The sequence below is a fragment of the Silene latifolia genome, chromosome 5, assembly GCF_048544455.1.
Source record: "Silene latifolia isolate original U9 population chromosome 5, ASM4854445v1, whole genome shotgun sequence".
NCBI classification, from domain to species: Eukaryota; Viridiplantae; Streptophyta; class Magnoliopsida; order Caryophyllales; family Caryophyllaceae; genus Silene; species Silene latifolia.
Window position 1 is genome coordinate 87143862 of NC_133530.1, and position 19898 is coordinate 87163759.

General features: G+C 38.0%; 2 protein-coding genes and 1 long non-coding RNA gene across 3 annotated transcripts in view; 1 reads left to right on the forward strand and 2 right to left on the reverse strand.

The window, feature by feature from the left end:
• LOC141657771 (protein CELLULOSE SYNTHASE INTERACTIVE 1-like) overlaps positions 1 to 19898 on the forward strand; it is a 468470-nt gene that overhangs the window by 72073 nt on the left and 376499 nt on the right. The window lies entirely within an intron of this gene.
• LOC141657763 (uncharacterized) lies at positions 103 to 4721 on the reverse strand. The gene is made up of 2 exons (XM_074465099.1): positions 4439 to 4721; positions 103 to 2112 (listed from the first exon to the last, which is right to left on the reverse strand). The coding sequence occupies exon 2, from the start codon at positions 2104 to 2106 to the stop codon at positions 187 to 189; it is 1920 nt and encodes a 639-aa protein (XP_074321200.1). The 5' UTR covers positions 2107 to 2112; positions 4439 to 4721; the 3' UTR covers positions 103 to 186.
• LOC141656218 (uncharacterized) lies at positions 8561 to 10770 on the reverse strand. The gene is made up of 3 exons (XR_012548428.1): positions 10646 to 10770; positions 10440 to 10548; positions 8561 to 8722 (listed from the first exon to the last, which is right to left on the reverse strand). It is a non-coding gene; the product is annotated as an uncharacterized LOC141656218 (long non-coding RNA).

The window sequence follows — 19898 nt, forward strand, 5'->3', positions numbered from 1 at the left end:
AACGAATGAAAGCGTATGAATGAATGCCTTTTTTTTTTTTTTTTTTTTTTTTACTGAGAATAACAAGGAAACAAAAGCATCAGAACGAACACAAAGACACAATTCAACCACAAACTGTAAAAACGTCCCTTTTTTTTTCTTTTTCATTTTTATTCACCAGAATTGAAATATCCCTCACCACAGATCCTACAGTGAGGGAGAAAAAACAGTCTGTCTAGGCAAGCTAAAAAGATCTTTCCCCTCGAAAGGTGAAGTCCACTCGTGAGAACCAGCAGCCAATGAATCAGCTGTCGCTGCCCCACCATCCTGTAATCCCATGTTCGCTCCATCATTCCCGTTTAAAGACGAAGGTCTCAAAGCTAAGTTGACACCCCCTGAATGGTTGCCACTCGAGTACGGGCCAAAGTTGAGCCATAAACCGTTGGGTTTTGTTGAGAGAAAATTCTTATCCAAGCTCCAGTCTATGCTTGTGTAGTCACATGGCTGCATGGAACTACTAGTATTCCAGTCCACTGGTGACACCAAATTCGGCGAATAGGTAGACCCGAGTCCAGAGAACATCCCCACAGCGGAAGCTGCAGAAATGGTTGAGGATGGGCCTGATCTTGAAAATGGGTCATTTACCCGGTTTACCATTGGACTACTACCCGGATTTAACGGTTGGGTTGGGGATGCACCCATTCTTGGAAATGGTTCATTTACCCGATTGGACACCGAGTTATCCATTTGACTACTGCTACCCAACATAAACGCCTGATGTTGATGTTGGCTCTGGTTAGGGTGATAATACGGGTCGTTCGGGCTAGGGCTTCTAGTGCTAGGTATGTGCAGCGAAAATTCGTTTGACTTCATAACATCTGAGCTAGAAGGATACCAGCTAACAGCTCCACCTGGAGGAGATGAACTTATGCTGGTCACAGGGGCAAGTTTGGTATTTACCGACTGGATCCGCTGCATCATTAATACAGGCTCCCTCACTGATCCCTGCTGAACATAGCAAGACTCGCCCTTCAACGGTGGAGGCGATACCTGTAGAGGTGGGGATAGTGAGTGTGAAACTGAGGGGGTCGACCCTCCTCCGACCGGCCAATTCTTTTCCGAGGGTGGTCTTGCCCACTCTACTTTAGATTGAAACCTTGTAACTGGTAGAACAGCTTTAGACATAGATTTTGGGGCCAACCCAACTAAAGCCGGAAATTTGGTGTTGGTAACATCTTTATCATCCCGTCTTTGAAGTATCAAGGGCACTGAATTGGGCTTTGGTTGTATCAGCCTTACATTTTCTTCGGGCTTTGGCGGAACGACTGCTGGCTCCGGTTTATGTGACTTTAAGGCTTCTTCAGCCTTCTCTAAATCACCTTCACAAGAGACAATTGCTCTTTCTACATCTTGTTTTGAGCATTTAAACTTTATTTCCATTTCCGCGATCCGGGCAGTCTCATCAGATATATCAATCTTCAAGTTGTTATTCCTGGAGGCCAGACTCTTATCTTTATGTCTATCAGAATCTTCGCCTCCTTCAAAAAGCCAAGAGACCGCTTCTTCTACTCGACCTTCATTTAGAATAAGAGCCATAGTCGCCCTTTCATGTGAAAATCCCATGCCCACAAGCTGCTGAGCAAGAGACTCTAGCTTCCTAGACATGAGATATCCATTACAACGTTCATGCAATTCTTGGGCCCGCTTTTCCTTCTGACGTTGATGCTTTCTTTCATTCTTCTGGCGTATCTTTTCTCGCTTGTCATTGTCGGCCCCCGGGACCAACCCCAACTTGTTGGGAGCATTAGATTTCTCTTTATTTTGATCTTCCGACTCCACAGACCGAGTATCATTGTTAGAGGCAGAATCACAATCACCTCCACTTCCATGAGTACCCCCATTATGACTTTCTGAATCGTCTATGTTTCCAAAACGACCATTCCCATGAAGAATTTGAGGGGAAGATGTAGATGATGTATCAAGGGTAAGAAATGTTCCCAGAAGTGGATTATAGGCACTGGCTGGAAGTCCGTTACCACCATTTAATACCACAGTGGACTTTAAAGGTGTTTTTTGTTCCTTTGCTGCCTTTTGGTCCTTTGACTTGGATTTAGGAACCGACAACATTTTACCCTGTGAGACGTACAAAAACAAAATTTCAGAACTGAAATAGCAATTAGTTGGCAGAAGATAACAAATTGAGTGATATTAGCAATAACATTACGAAACCCCAAGAAACCCAGAAAATCACTTGTTTTTGCAAGAGAAAGATAAAGCAACTCATGAAAAATGAAACAGAAACTACTTCCTCCCGAAATAAAAAGGGAAATCTGTTGCCAACAACACAGAGAAGTAGGAAAATTATACTACATAGAACATGTAGAATCCAGACTACAAAAGAAGTTTCATGTGCCTTAGCACAGACTTTGAATCACTAGCCACCAGCCATCTAATTGCCCAGTTGACAAACAAATGGTCAACATAACCAAAAATCTCAACAAAGTGTAACCGCAAATCTTGAATTGGTTAGCCACAATATCAGAAGCCTAGTACATGAAGAAACTTAGTACTACTATTCTACAATGTTGAAATTCAGTGTTCAATTAGGTCCCGGGAATGGCGTTCGTGACCTAGTTCCCAACAAATTGGTTTCAATAAGGACGACTCAGTTTGAGAACCGGCCGACCAAATCCTAAATGCCGAAAACTTGATTTAACAATTTTACAATAATAGCATCATTAACTCGTGTGTTCCTAATGGTTGTTATCAAATGACCGATATGGGTTGAGAATTGCATCAAATAATTAATACTTCAAATTTTACAATAATAGCATCTTTTTGCATCGTAAATTCATTGTTTCACAATCAAAAGATGGATTTATCATAAAAGGTATTTCAACACGTGTTCAACGCTCCAAGGCCAGGGTGTAGCAACAAAATGTGTGCCTCTTAAGCATAAGTTTTTTGTGAACTATTAGAGACTTTACAAATAAAACTTGGTGGAATAATAGCCTTTTCTGAATTTTTAAAAAGTTTACACAAGAAAAGAGGTAAAGATGTGCATAATGGGACAGATGGGTGCTTTGCAATCTATACCAAACTTAGAAGGCGCTTTGAGGCATTTTGGCACTCATCTTATTCAGACCACTTGAGTCACTATCTTTTAAGGTAAGATTGAAAGCCCAAGAAAAAAACTTATACTACTCAGGTAAGTGTGTCTAAAATAGTTATAAACCATGATTAGAAGGCTTAGAAAAACAACCTAAAATGTGCTATTAGCTGCGCCTACGGTCAACTATTATCCCTCGGGTAATCTCTCTATAACCAATTAAACTACACAGTTTGCATAAGGGTGCGCACAAGACTGAACTGATCTGCGAACGACAAAACCAAAAACCATGCATTTTTCAGTTTGTTTAACAATTTGGTTTCATGAAACAATGATTTTTTATAGCACGTAAATAAACGGGTACAAGCGTCCAACTCAATAATTTCAGAAACTCGTTGACCAAATATAACCATTTTCTTAAAAAAATAGACGGGAATTATATAAAATATTAACAAAACCAATCTCATTTAATTTCACAAGTACATCGGAATTAGCAATGCCAATCTTCTAGTTCTCGCTCCCCATAACCTACATTCCAACTCATCCCTCTGGTTCATCACCCCTCCACAAAGGATTGTGCCATAGAAACTCATGAAACCTGGGTTTGCATCCAAGGAGGAGGTAAGCTACTCACATTCTCGATTCTTCTATTGGTTCATAGTTCCTACATAAACTAACTAAAGCAGCTTTACTTGCATAGATTACAAAAATGACATTTTACATCTCAACACCAGTTGCCGCAACTTGAACACAATCATACATTCATACCAACCAAAGCCCGACGCCTAATTACTTCTTCCATTCAACCACCTTTTCCCGTCTTTACAGTAATGTCGCCATGAACTTGATAACCACCCTGATTAACTCCCTTGTAACCCCATAGGCCATACCCCCTCCAAATAAATAAATAACAAACGAGCAAACGAGCGAATAATCTTCCTCCCTCCAATATTCGAAAAAATATGATTCACATACATGTAATCTTAAGCCAATTTACGTCGTATGGGAAAATTGACCAAAATTACTTATGTGCATCCATTAATTTCATAAAGGTCTCTCGATCATTGATCATAACTATTCTAACGCTTTACACAAATTAAATCAACAATTAATCAATAAAATCAACCAAACATTTCTAAAATTTAAGCGCGAATCCCTAATTCCACAAATTCAATCAAAAATCTCCCAAAATGCGAAACTCCGGTGCTCGCAACACATTCTCAACAAACGCCATGGCATAAATTCAATCAAACCGCAACAAAAAAACAGCAAAACAATAAAACAACACAAAAAAAAAGCTCAAAAAAATTACGGAAACTTCATTTTAATAAAATGAGGAATTGAACGAACCTGGAGATGAAGAAAGGATTGATTGAATCGAAGAATAGATCGAGAGATGAAGATGAAGAGGAGAGAAGGAGAATTTGGAGTTCAAAATTGAAATGATGTGAAATTAGGGTTTTTGATTGTTGAGACGACGATGATAATGGGAGGGAAAAGGGGGAAGAATAAATAAATACATAAAATGAATTGGGAATTGAAAAGGGGGGAAAATTACGGGAAAAAGGAAAAGTAATCTGGAGGGATTTTCTGCGTATTAAATGAAATGAATCTGGAATTGATTCATGCAGGTAATGTTTTTGGGGAGTCGACGTGGCCGTTTTGTTGGTTTCTGGTGTTTTGGTGGTCAAAGTTTTTTACTTTTTACCATTTGGTAAAAAAAGAGGAAAAATGGCTTTCGATATCCTCTAATCACCGTTTTTGATTAAGACCGTCTTCAATTCATACTTCTCACGTTCCTCCTTTTATACAAAGTACTTTTTTTAGTGTCGTTTTACTTTAATTTTCTTTAGGATTGTGAGGAGGTCTTTAGTTTATGATATTCAGGTTTTGAATTTATGGATCGTTAACATGTGTTGTGGCCTCGTGGGTGAATGATGGCGGTGATTTTACTTGAGGTTTGAAGGGGTAATACAGTAAATGTAAATCACATTATCTTAATTCAAGGTAAATTCGCTTTACTTATTAACAATTTGATATCGTATCTCAATGATATTCAATAATGTATGTGATCATCTTAATTAGTCATAGTATATATTTATTACAAGTAATCGATCATTTTATCATCAAACGTGATTTATTGACAACTTAGTATTATATCTCGCTAATATTTGATATGACGTGTGAACATGTTAATTAGTCACGGTATGTCAATTCAATTAATGTGATCTTCTACAACTGTTGCCAACTTTTCAATCTAACCGTTATGTAATTTTTTGTAAAACACTCCATATTGCAAAGTTACTTAAACAAGTGGTATGGTTTGAGTGGTAAGAGATCTCATCTTTTAAATAAGTGGTCGGGAGTTTGACTAATAATGTCATTTTCTACAACTGTTGCCGACTTTTTAATCTAATCGTTATGTAAATTTTCATACATTCTCTTTTAAGACGACACTATCTGTCTAGCTTAAGACGGGTCAAGTACTCAAGTATCATACCACTTGTTTATATAAGACAAATATATTGTTTTGCCTTATGCATTCTTATATACACACAAGTGATATGTACTTACCCCGTCTTAAACTTAAGACATATAATGTATGTGGTTCGAAAGAAAATGACTCGATACATTAATTTTATTCTGAAATTTAAAAAATAACATCAAATTAATCTAATGTCTTAAGAAATTTCGCATATGTTTGAGTCTCATCGTTATCTATGGATTCACAAATTCTCATTCGAGATTGAAAAATGTTTACATTTTATGATAAGATAAGATGTGTTAGAGTATAAAACCGATCTTGGGACTCCAACCATCAGTTTAAGCTTTTGGTTGAGATAGTTTCTAACATGGTATCGAGCTTGTAAGATTCATCTTACCCTAACTACTCTCATTTTTTTTTTTTCCGGTTTCCTCCCTTAACCCGTCTTCTTCTCCTTCTCTATGGCTCCTCAATGAAATCTCATCCCAAACTCAAACGATCCAAATTCCCTTTTATCGATGTTTTTTTCTCTCAATGTAAAGAACTCACTCCTCTTACCTATTTCAACTGGAAAACTCAACTCTCCAATATCCTTTTCGGATACGACCTTCTGAAATTCGTGGATGGCAAACATCCCGCTCCTCTCGCTACTCTCACCGATGAAGCCACAACAACTACCAAACCGAACCTTGCTCTTCATGCTTGGCAGCGCCAAGATCGTCTTATCCTTGGTGCCATCACTGGCGCGTTACCACCAACATTGCTTCCCTTCTCACCAATACCACAACTTCACGTGAAACTTGCCTCATCCTTGCTAACACGTATGCAAACCCCTAACGGGGCCATTTCCTTCAAGTCAAGGATGCCCTTGACTCCTTCTCTAAAGGTGATATTTCCATATCCGACTACATGACCAAATTCAAAACCTATACCGACAAACTTAATGCTCTCGGCAAACCCATGGATGCCGAAGACATCATTGCTAAAATTCTTCGTGGCCTCGATAGCACATATCAAACATGTATCAAATCCATCCGTGCCCGTGATACCGCCATCTCTTTCGATTCGCTTCATGAAAAATTAATTAATCATGAACTCACCATTATGCAAACCGCTCCCCCACCACAACCAGCCTATCTCGTCACTACTCTTGCTGCACAGACATGTCCCAATTACAACAGCTCTTGCCCTCGCTCTTTCACCCAGCCACCGCTCCTTCCCAAGCCCGTTCCTGCTCCCTCAACTGACCCTCTAACTCTTTTCAAGGGCCGCTGCCAATATTTCAAATACCATGGTCATTACCTCACGATTTGTCGCAAATTCAAGAGTGGCTTTACAAATCTCACTATCCCTGACTTCCCGTTTCCTCCTCCTAGTAACAACAATAGACAACATGCTCAAGCTCAAGCATACATGGCCTCTGTCGTGCCCTCTTCATCATCCCGTCCTTGGATCGTTGATAGTGGTGCAAGTCATCATCTTACCAATGATCTTGAAAATCTTTTCCTTCACAATACCTATGACGGCTCCGATGATGTTCTTATTGACGATGGTACATCCATTCCTATCTCAAATATGGGCCCTTTTCATCATTCCACTCATTCTTCTTCTTTAAAGTTTTATGATGTATTACATGTCCTCGTATTTCCCGTAATATCCTCTCTGTTTCTCATTTTTGTCTTGAAAATAATGCTTACACTGAGTTTCTCCGTGCTTCTTTTCTTATTAAGGATATCAAAACATCTCAAGTTCGTCTTCAAGGCAACCTTGAAGACGAGTCTACCTATGGCACCCCTCCTCTGTACAAGTGCACCTAAGTCATCTTACGTCATCACTAGCTCGACCATCCCTCAAAGGTTATCCTTAATTATTTATGTACTACTTTTCCTTTACAAATTCCTATTCATAGCTACTCAAATTCTAATGCGTGCGATATCAATAAAAGTCACAAATTATTATTTTTCGAGTCAACTTTACATTTTTCTGCTCCTCTATAATTAATTTGTTCTGACGTATGGACTTCTCATATTCTCTCCTATGACAATTTCAAATGTTATGTAACTTTTGTTGACCATTATAAACAATATATATGGCTCAATCCTCTCAAAAAATCTGACTCTTTCAATGTTTTTCAGAGATTTAAAGTCCTTGTTGAGAAAATCTTTTCATCGTCCAATAATCCAGGTTTTTTCTGACAACGGGGGCGAATATCTTAAGCTCACTCCTTTATCTCTCACTGGCATATCTCATCTCATATGTCCTCCTCATACTCCGAGCATAATGGCTATGCTGAACGTCTAACGCCTCCCCCTACCTTAAGCTATTCCAAAAACCGCCTAATTATCTCAAACTTCGGAGTTTTGGGTGCCTTTGCTACCCTTGGCTTCAACCTTATGCTGCGCACAAACACGACTCTCACTCTAAACCTTGTATCTTTGTTGGTTACTCCGCTACTCAAAGCGCTTTCCATTTCGTTGATCCTACTACCAGTCGTGTTTACACATCTCGCCGCGTAAAATTTATCGAAACCGAATTTCCTTTCTCAACACTTACGTCCACTCGTCCTTCCCCTTATTCCGCAACGACCCTCCACCGAACCTGTAACACCCCCGTACACCAATATGCCTTACCAAGGGCCATCCCAGTGTATGAAGGTGTCACCATCTCGGTTACCCGAGGTAGTAGATCAAATAAACAATAGAAGAACATTTATGTTATAATACTTTATACTTTTACAACCCAAAACTATATAACGAAATATAAAGTGATAACTGTGACACCCTTAATATATAGCGTTATCTAATTACTTAAATACGTAATTTCTACGGAAAAACTGGTAGGATATGTTTGTAAATGGTTCAACTAGTCAAAAACCTGCAATTTCAAAAATTTTCTTCCTAAACCATTCACAACCATTCCAACTCAAGAAGAGTGTCATAACCCTACAACAGCTGATAAACTAACTTACATATATAACTAGAGACGCGGAAATATAAGGATACAAACCAAAAATAGAAAGGGAGACATATGTCCCTTCAAATTATATACAAACCAAAAGTATAAAAGGTTTACTAATAGAATAGCCAAAACTAGGTCCAAGGTTCCTTGCTCACTAGCTCGTCTGTGACCCCCAACAAAGCATCAACAACCTGTCAATCGCATTTTATACAAACACGAAAGCCACAATTCAGTGGGGAGTAACTTCGAGTCCTCCCAGCCACGAATCGTCAAAATTAATGTAACATGTAATGTAACATGTAAACAATTTGATAAACCATTTACTTATCATGTATTCTAACAAATGACCCCTAAACTGACCAACTAAACTATCATGTGAATCAGATAACAAATAGTAAACCAAACTTTATCAATCAGAATCCGGCTTACATCTCACCTATTACGATTCATAAAATCACCATACAAGAAAGGGCAATATATCAAAGACAGGCATAAGTTCTTAGTACGGTCAATAGTCACTTTGTAACTCGAGTCTATACCACGAGGTAGGGAAGGTAATCGAACCGGTATCTTGGCTCGGTTTACTATTAAGAAAACATGGCCAAGACACAACACAACCCTAGCCTAAAATCTGCATAGACCTAGACATGCGGATACACACCACCGCACCCAAGACCCACAACTTTTTTTTTAAAACAAAGTGAAGTGAGTACCCTAAGGACACCACCGAAGGGTTGGCTAGTACTTAAGCTGACCCCATACTATCAAAATAAGTACCTGAGGTCATGCCCCAACTTGGATAAACATCCACTAGTCAGGAACACAAAGGCTATCAAGCAGTGAACATATACTCGTCAAAGACTATAAAGACCTATCTATGATGGAGGCCGAAATACTCACCTAGGACCTAGTCACAGCTAGTCCCATCTTGAATATTTTAGCCCACACCACACAAGACTCACCACACAAGTCAAGTAAGACACCCACTTAACCTTAAGAGGGCAAAAAGTCCTACTTATCAACATAAATTCTAGCATTCTATCATGTGAAAGGCTTATAATGTCTATTTACAGCATACAATCCCAACAGAATCCTCAATAAGTATTCAATACTAATTTCTAATTCTAACAATAGTAACCATATTAAAGGCTTCAGGGGAAACTAGGGCCATTTCTACAATACAAGTCACTATTAAATTCAATAAGCTATACATGTGAACAAAAGCTTGATAAATGGCCTAAAACAAGAAAAAGGCCGATTATCTAAATCATTCAACCGAATTTTTACCCGCAACCCCACCTGCGGCAGTGCGGTCAAATTGCGGTGACCAATCACTCGATTAATCGACATCGCATCAGTCAAAGGGACTAAGGCTCAGTTTTCGGCACAATCAACAAAACATTACAATTATAGCTATAAAATTCATTTTGTAAACTATCCTAACATGTGATAACTATTAATATAAGCACAATTTTTCCATTACCATAATTTTAGTTACTAGTATGCTTCAATTCAAATTACTACCATTTGTTACTTATACTATTCTATTATTAATTAACCCGAAAAGACCAAGATTGTACGAAAACCCGCGAAACAAGCACGGACCGACCCGGGCCAACCGTGGGCCTGCCACAGGCCTGCCACGGCCTGCCGGCCTGCTGCCCGTCACCCTATTCCTCTTAATTTTCCGTTTTTTTTCTTCATTTTAACTCGTTTTAACATCATCCAATCATTAATTAATCGTTCCATTACTAATATCCTAACTTAAACTAACCAAAAGGCTTAAATTAAGCATGCATGCAACCATATTTTAACATGTGAAAATTATTACTTAAACCAAAAATCACAAAACATCCAAAACAACAAAGATTGTGACGATAATCCGTCGAGTAACTCGAAATATGTTACCTTAAGCTAGAAAAAGAGCAATTAACACCTTGAAAACCCAAACCCTAACGACACTAGCCGCTATCCTCTACAATATACGAGTCCCCGAACTCGTCTTCCAATCCTTCACCTAAATAAACAATTAAAACACAATAATAAGCATATAAACCGAAAATTCCGAAATTTGGTCTTAAAATAACTTAATGAAAACTGAAATTAGAACATACTAAGTTGTAGATCGTGGCGAGGGGATTCCGGAAAGGTAAATTATGCGAAAAACGGACAAGAAACGAAGAATTTACGGCCAAAACAGCTTAAATTTTGGATGAAATGTGTTTTTATTTGGGTTTGATGTTGATGATGATGATTCTAAGAACAAAAATCAGAAAAGAAAGGTAAAGGGGGGAGGGGATGCCGTGTAAGAGGAAAAGAAAGGAGGAAAAAGGAAGTGCGGGATTTTTAGTCGGGATTTTTACTGAGTCGGTTTTTTCGTTTGATAATAATTAAATCCGTAAGTCAAACGCGAATTCCGTCAAGTCCAAAGTCTTTAAACACGAGATTACAATAAAATTGAGTATTCATACGACCCATTTCCAAATTCGTTTACCCAACGTTCAAACGAATTGTCATTTCCCCCCGATACGCCCTTATTTCGAAATAAAAGATTTTACACGGTTTAAACTATTTTTAAACATTTCAAAACTATCAAAATAAATATTTTTCTTCAAAATATAATAAAATTATATTTCTTTGAATTATTTTTACTTTAAATACATTATTGTCAAATTTTACTTGATTAATTAATTATTTTCGAAACATATTCACGGTCCGAAATTTACGGGGCGTTACAATCACCCCTCCTTTTAAAAAGTTTCGCCCTCGAAACTTAGAAGGAGAAATTATAGTTATAAGAAAATATAGGTATCTTTTCAATGAAACGGTGATACTCTTGTTGATCAGACAAGAACATCCATATTCATATCAAGATATAAAAATATTTCTACACCCATAAATGAGAAAACCCATTATTGGGACGTCACCAACAACGAGATTCAACATTCACTAATGTTAAAACCATTGAAAATCATAAAAGCATTTTCAAACTTTTAGTTTAAAATTCTATAGTAAGAATACTATCTTTACTAATTATGATTATACAAGGCTTAGTAACGCGGAAAAAGAGTAAGAAAAAGGAATCATTACACGAGAAATAGCTTAGGTATCCAATTGAACACTAGAGTTGAAAGAGAGTGAGAAATCATTTTCAAATGTTATAGAAAGAGGTCAAATGAGTGCCATAAAGGCGAACACAACGGAACAAGCCAGGATAGCAAGAATGACAATTGTCAGAGATCGGAATTAGGAAGATCGGTACATCGAGAAAGGTTTACTCAATTTTCCAACCACAGAGTCATCTTACTAGGTCCTCCGAACATCAACAAGGCAACAATCAGAGGCCACACTAATCCAAAGAGCCATCTGAATCACTCCTCGACAAGTCTACTCATAAGCTAATCCTTGATACAATCCTATCCTCTACAATATTCCAATTCCAATAGAAAGATTCCTCAAAGGATTCAATATCAGGTCCAAATTTACAATAACATTCCAAAATAACTTTCATAAGCCTAAGGCTAAGGCTTCCAACAAAGTTATATTCGTATCCAACTAGTGTCAACTATGGGTTCCTCAAAAATTCTACAAGGTTTTTATTTCAAAACAAGGTAGTAACATACCAATCCCAAAATTCGAAAAATCAATAGGATCTCACGTTCCTTTATCCTTTTATTTATTAAGGATTGCCAAAAACGGAGCTACACTCAGCTACAATACCGTCCCAACATTTCAAGTACTCGGTGCGACCTCAAGGTCTATAAAACTATAGGATTAACTAAATCTTCTCAATACTAAGTCTCTCTTAACTCAAGAACTCTCAAGAGCCAACTAATACCAAATCACATCACCAATCCATTCTGGTCATCAACATCCCCAAGGAGTATTCTTTCAAATTTGATATCCTAAACTCACTTACCATCAAATTCTCAAGGAACAAGGTTATAATTGTAACAACACTTTATTACCTCAGAGTTCCTAAAATCGTAAATTGAAATTATGTTCCTTAGCCTAACAATTGGTGTCAACCATACCATTACCCTTTCTAGTTATCAAAACAAGTGCTAAGACTTCCCAACAATGTAGCTTACTCTCACTCTCATAACATACTTCAAGTAGTAATCAATATCACTCACTAAAATCAACTAATAATCCTACATTTAACATTTCTCACACGGTAACGTATACATTATCAAACCCTCATCTCCAAAGTGATTATGGAAGCCAATCACAAACTCGACTACTTAGTCAAACCTATATCCTCAAGTCACATTTCACTAACTCTGTAAATATGGTCAATAAGGTACCAACTATACTAAGGAGATAAGAAGTGATAACGGAATAGAGAAACGGTAAAATATTTTCAAAGGGTGCATGAACCTGACAAGTTAGGAAACTAAGGAGTCAGACCGTAAAGATAACGGTTGACAAAAATAAGAGGTATTCGAGTTAAGAAGATATCTAGGGCAAGAAGAAGATACGTAAAACTTTGGCATAAAAACAGGGTTCAACAAACATTAAAAAGAAGGAAAGGAGAATAGAAGCGGCACAATGAAAGGGTTACCGCTTACCAAACACTCATCAAAGCTTAAGATCGATATGATAAAGTTACACCACTAAGGTGCTCAACAAAACCCCAAAAGTCTACCAAATTATAAGACTAACAAGGACTCCACAATGGTAGGTATTCCTCAACTCAATTGGTCCTAAGAGCCAAAATCAATTCACCACACAAATTCATTTGTTACCACCCATGTCCCAAAATATCTCCTTTACAACCCTCGTCATTGAACTTCACTTACTATGTCATCCCCAAGTACCATGGCTTGTTTACTCCCTCATCTCACCACTTAATACTTCTAGTCTCCGATACCATGAATTAGAATCGCATCTTTGAACTCACGAACTACATCGAACAACTTTCCACCAAAATTCCCAAATTCAGATATGATTAATAAAGTCAACAAGGGCTACTCTATACTAGATTTGGTCAACTTAAAAGGTTTAACAAACTAACTAATTCCAAAGTACAATACCAATCCATTAATCAACATCAATGTCCTATTGTATTCCTTTCAAGGCCCACAAGGATTAGGGCTAACTATCATACCTTTAATTCTCCACAAGAAATATCGAGACTCTCAAATGAAGTAGCTTAGGTTCATTCCATCCTATGTGCTAAGGTAGTATCCATGCTTAATCATCTATAACAAACAAGCTCTCTATAGACATAAATCCCAAGGTATTTCTCAATTCACTAAATTCTCATATCAAGTACAACTAACAAGACTAACCAAAGGATCCCAAATTATATTCTCCTATACAACTCAAACCTTAAACAATCAATTTCTCCACTCGTTCACGCCCTCCAATGATACATTCTCTCAAAACTGGGTTCTCTTGAACAAGGGAACTATCCTACGGTATAAAAGGAAGGTGTCCACATGGACTTTATTATAAGAAGAAAACGAACCTACGAGGAAACGGGAGAAAGAATTGAAAGGTAGTTACCTAGGCGAGATAAGAGGAATTTGAAAGACGAATGACCAACGAAAATGAAAGATTAAGGTAAGATACACTGAATACGAAAAGAAATATCAAGAAAGTGGAAGCATTCTACATTTGGCATAACCAACCTTTAGTGGCACCAAAACTAATAACTAACAATCAACAAACCTAACAATTAGCAATCACAAACAGACTACCACATAAAATCCTAATTCTACCCATCCTACCCTTCTCTCAAGTTTATTATTTTAAGGTCAAGTGATTTCTAAGTGGGGTGCACAAACGTGCGTCGAGAGCAATAGGCTCTGATACCAACTGTGACACCCTTAATATATAGCGTTATCTAATTACTTAAATACGTAATTTCTACGGAAAAACTGGTAGGATATGTTTGTAAATGGTTCAACTAGTCAAAAACCTGCAATTTCAAAAATTTTCTTCCTAAACCATTCACAACCATTCCAACTCAAGAAGAGTGTCATAACCCCGCAAATGTAAATGATAAACTAACTTACATATATAACTAGAGACGCGGAAATATAAGGATACAAACCAAAAATAGAAAGGGAGACATATGTCCCTTCAAATTATATACAAACCAAAAGTATAAAAGGTTTACTAATAGAATAGCCAAAACTAGGTCCAAGGTTCCTTGCTCACTAGCTCGTCTGTGACCCCCAACAAAGCATCAACAACTCCAATCGCATTTTATACAAACACGAAAGCCACAATTCAGTGGGGAGTAACTTCGAGTCCTCCCGACCCACGAATCGTCAAAATTAATGTAACATGTAATGTAACATGTAAACAATTTGATAAACCATTTACTTATCATGTATTCTAACAAATGACCCCTAAACTGACCAACTAAACTATCATGTGAATCAGATAACAAATAGTAAACCAAACTTTATCAATCAGAACTCGCTTACATCTCACCTATTACTGATTCATAAAATCACCATACAAGAAAGGGCAATATATCAAAGACAGGCATAAGTTCTTAGTACGGTCAATAGTCACTTTGTAACTCGAGTCTATACCACGAGGTAGGGAAGGTAATCGAACCGGTATCTTGGCTCAGCGGTTACTATTAAGAAAACATGGCCAAGAGACAACACAACCCTAGCCTAAAATCTGCGCAGACCTAGACATGCGGATACACACCACCGCACCCAAGACCCACAACTTTTTTTTTAAAACAAAGTGAAGTGAGTACCCTAAGGACACCACCGAAGGGTTGGCTAGTACTTAAGCTGACCCCATACTATCAAAATAAGTACCTGAGGTCATGCCCCAACTTGGATAAACATCCACTAGTCAGGAACACAAAGGCTATCAAGCAGTGAACATATACTCGTCAAAGACTATAAAGACCTATCTATGATGGAGGCCGAAATACTCACCTAGGACCTAGTCACGACTAGTCCCGACTTGAATATTTTAGCCCACACCACACAAGACTCACCACACAAGTCAAGTAAGACACCCACTTAACCTTAAGAGGGCAAAAAGTCCTACTTATCAACATAAATTCTAGCATTCTATCATGTGAAAGGCTTATAATGTCTATTTACAACATACAATCCCAACAGAATCCTCAATAAGTATTCAATACTAATTTCTAATTCTAACAATAGTAACCATATTAAAGGCTTCAGGGGAAACTAGGGCCATTTCTACAATACAAGTCACTATTAAATTCAATAAGCTATACACATGTGAACAAAAGCTTGATAAATGGCCTAAAACAAGAAAAAGGCCGATTATCTAAATCATTTAACCGAATTTTTACCCGCAACCCCAGCCATGCGATGTGCACGGTCAAATTGCGGTGACCAATCACTCAATTAACTGACATCGCATCAGTCAAAGGGACTAAGGCTCAGTTTTCGGCACAATCAACAAAACATTACAATTATAGCTATAAAATTCATTTTGTAAACTATCCTAACATGTGATAACTATTAATATAAGCACAATTTTTCCATTACCATAATTTTAGTTACTAGTATGCTTCAATTCAAATTACTACCATTTGTTACTTATACTATTCTATTATTAATTAACCCGAAAAGACCAAGATTGTACGAAAACCCGCGAAACAAGCACGGACCGACCCGGGCCAACTGTGGGCTAGCCGTGGGCCTGCCACGGCCTGCTGCCCGTCACCCTATTCCTCTTAATTTTCCGTTTTTTTCTTCATTTTAACTCGTTTTAACATCATTCAATCATTAATTAATCGTTCCATTACTAATATCCTAACTTAAACTAACCAAAAGGCTTAAATTAAGCATGCATGCAACCATATTTTAACATGTGAAAATTATTACTTAAACCAAAAATCACAAAACATCCAAAACAACAAAGATTGTGACGATAATCCGTCGAGTAACTCGAAATATGTTACCTTAAGCTAGAAAAAGAGCAATTAACACCTTGAAAACCCAAACCCTAATGACACTAGCCTCTATCCTCTACAATATACGAGTCCCCGAACTCGTCTTCCAATCCTTCACCTAAATAAACAATTAAAACACAATAATAAGCATATAAACCGAAAATTCCGAAATTTGGTCTTAAAATAACTTAATGAAAACTGAAATTAGAACATACTAAGTTGTAGATCGTGGCGAGGGGATTCCGGAAAGGTAAATTATGCGAAAAACGGACAAGAAACGAAGAATTTACGGCCAAAACAGCTTAAATTTTGGATGAAATGTGTTTTTATTTGGGTTTGATGTTGATGATGATGATTCTAAGAACAAAAATCAGAAAAGAAAGGTAAAGGGGGGAGGGGATGCCGTGTAAGAGGAAAAGAAAGGAGGAAAAAGGAAGTGCGGGATTTTTAGTCGGGATTTTTACGAGTCGGTTTTGACTCGTTTCAATAATAATTAAATCCGTAAGTCAAACGCGAATTCCGTCAAGTCCAAAGTCTTTAAACACGAGATTACAATAAAATTGAGTATTCATACGACCCATTTCCAAATTCGTTTACCCAACGTTCAAACGAATTGTCATTTCCCCCCGATACGCCCTTATTTCGAAATAAAAGATTTTACACGGTTTAAACTATTTTTAAACATTTCAAAACTATCAAAATAAATACTTTTCTTCAAAATATAATAAAATTATATTTCTTTGAATTATTTTTACTTTAAATACATTATTGTCAAATTTTACTTGATTAATTAATTATTTTCGAAACATATTAACGGTTCGAAATTTACGGGGCGTTACAATAACTATGACAGCTATTAAGCTCATGCATCGGGACATCTACTCCGGTAGCGTGGTGACTCGATTCCCCTCCAAGCCCATCAGCAAACAGACCAACTGTACCTGCTAAACCAACTGCTCACCATCCCCGAATGGATCACCACAGTTTTGAAAACACAACACAGGGTCAGTTACTGAATAACCAGAGCAAGACAAGTACAGAAAATAATCAATGATCATCATCCTCCTCCGGTCTCCCGATCTCACACAGTAACCGACTATACACCGAAATGTGTAGCCCTGCCAGATTACCCATCGAAACAGGTAATCCTCGCCGCCAGTGGGGGACCGCAACCAATCCCCACTTAAGCCCCGCTCATCAACAAGCGATATCCCTGTCCCTTAATGTGCACATCCCCTCCCGTGGCGGGTTCCATGGAGGGCGAACTAGGGTGTGAAGCCACTCCCGCAAGTGACTTCACCACAATCATCACAACACCAACACCAACACTCCAACAATGATCAGCAGACAAACAATCGTACGCAAAACAACATAATCTCGAATTAATTAAACAGGAACTGAGTAGGGAAACCCTACCTTATCGCCAAACCATGAAAATGCATCCACAATTAGCCAAGTAAGACTCCGAGACGCATCCTACAAACGGTAACCATATCCTGTTATAAGACTACCCCAAAAGCCTACTGAAAACGACAACAAAACAACGACTTACCTAGTGACGCGAACCGACAGTGACAACGGCGACATCCTCGCACGCATCCTTCACGTGTAATCCCGTCCCTTTCCATGGTTAATGTCTAGACTAGATGACAGTGTAGGGAAAAGGTGGGTGATAGGTGAGAGATGGATAAATTAGGGTTAGAGTGAAATGGAACCGTCGAAAATGAAATAAGACTTGCGAACTTTCGTTTTATAATAACGCGTCAACAGCGGCTATACTCGGTCGAGTACTCTCATACTCGGCCGAGTAAGCCCTACTCGGCCGAGTAAGCCCTACTCGGTCGAGTGTTCTCACTACTCGCCCGAGTAGTCTCTACTAGGTCGAGCAACCAACCGCATAAGTCACTTATCTTCACTTATCCTCTCATCTATCCCCTCCTAAGGTCTTCCGTGGTCAAAAGGGACGGTCAAAAGGGTCCTTAAACATAGGGGGTATTACAGAACCCATTACCCCTTCCTCTCCCGTGTCTCCTACCTCTCCTCACTCTCCTATTATGTAACACCCCCATACTCCAAGTGCCTTACCAGGACCACTTAAGGCATGGAAGTGCTACCATCTCGGTTACCCGAGGCAATGATAATCAAATGACAATGAAGAAACATACTTTAAATAAGGATAAATTGCAAAATACTACCTATTATAGACAAGATTTTTGAACATACTACATATTATGCTCTTTTGTTCAAAGTACTACCTACAAAGTTACTAATCTTCCTAAATTGCTACCTTATACCTAAATTAGGTCTTAATTGAGGTAAACTAATCAAAAACTCATATTATAAAATTATAATGTGATTTACCCAAATTTTCCTCATTAAACACCCATTTAACACCATCTTTCTCACCCTTTATAACCACCACAAGAATCATCCTCTACAAAGTCACCACAGTCCCACTATTTTCAATGTTTGTCATACCCACCACCACCACCACCTAATCCAGCCACGCCCTAATCCGCATCCGCCATCCATAATGCCGCCAGAGTCCCGCCTTTAACCCACCACAACCAGCTCAAGTCCCCACCAATCGAAAACCCTAGATCTAAGGAGGACGATTCGACAATGATAGTAGGAGGCTAACGACAATGTTAGTCATGGTGGTGAAACATTTCCGGCGAGTGTGGCTATAATCGTGGAAGTTGATGGTGGTCGTAGTGTAATAGTGGTCACCTAGAGTGAGATAAATAGTGGTGGGTGTTGAAGGTAGTGATTATTAATAGTGGTTGGTTTTGAGAGTGGTGGATGTTGATGGTGGTAGTGGCGGTGGGTGGATGAAGATGATGAATAAGAAAGATTAAAAATGGATTAGGAATTTAGGATTAGTATTAAGGTCGTATGAGTAGATTATTTAGGATTAAATTTTAAAAGGGGATTACTCAATGGAATTTACTTAATAACAGTCAATTAAATTCTTAATCTAGTGATTAAGTAGTAACTTTGAAAAAGTTGTAACTTTGTAGGTAGTAATTTGAATAAAAAAATATAATATGTAGTATTTTGAAAAATTCTGACTATAATAGGTAGTAGTTTGCAAATCGGCCAATAAGTAACAATATAGTTTAAAGTGATTACATGATCAAAACCAAAACTGCAAAATTGAATTACAAGATTCTCATACGGTCTACTGCTAAAACTATCAAAGCTATAAAACATCGTCTGACACAGCGGAAGACTTCTAACTGCCACTCGATGACTCATCCCAGCTATCCCATACGCGTCATATCATACCTGCTCAATACCTGCTCACCACCCCCGAATGGATCACCACAGTTTTTAAAACATTTAAACGGGGTCAGTACTAATCACACAATTTATATAATCCAACAACACAGCTCAATCGTCACAGATATACTCCGAACTCCATCACCAACTCCACAATACTGACTACACACTAAAGT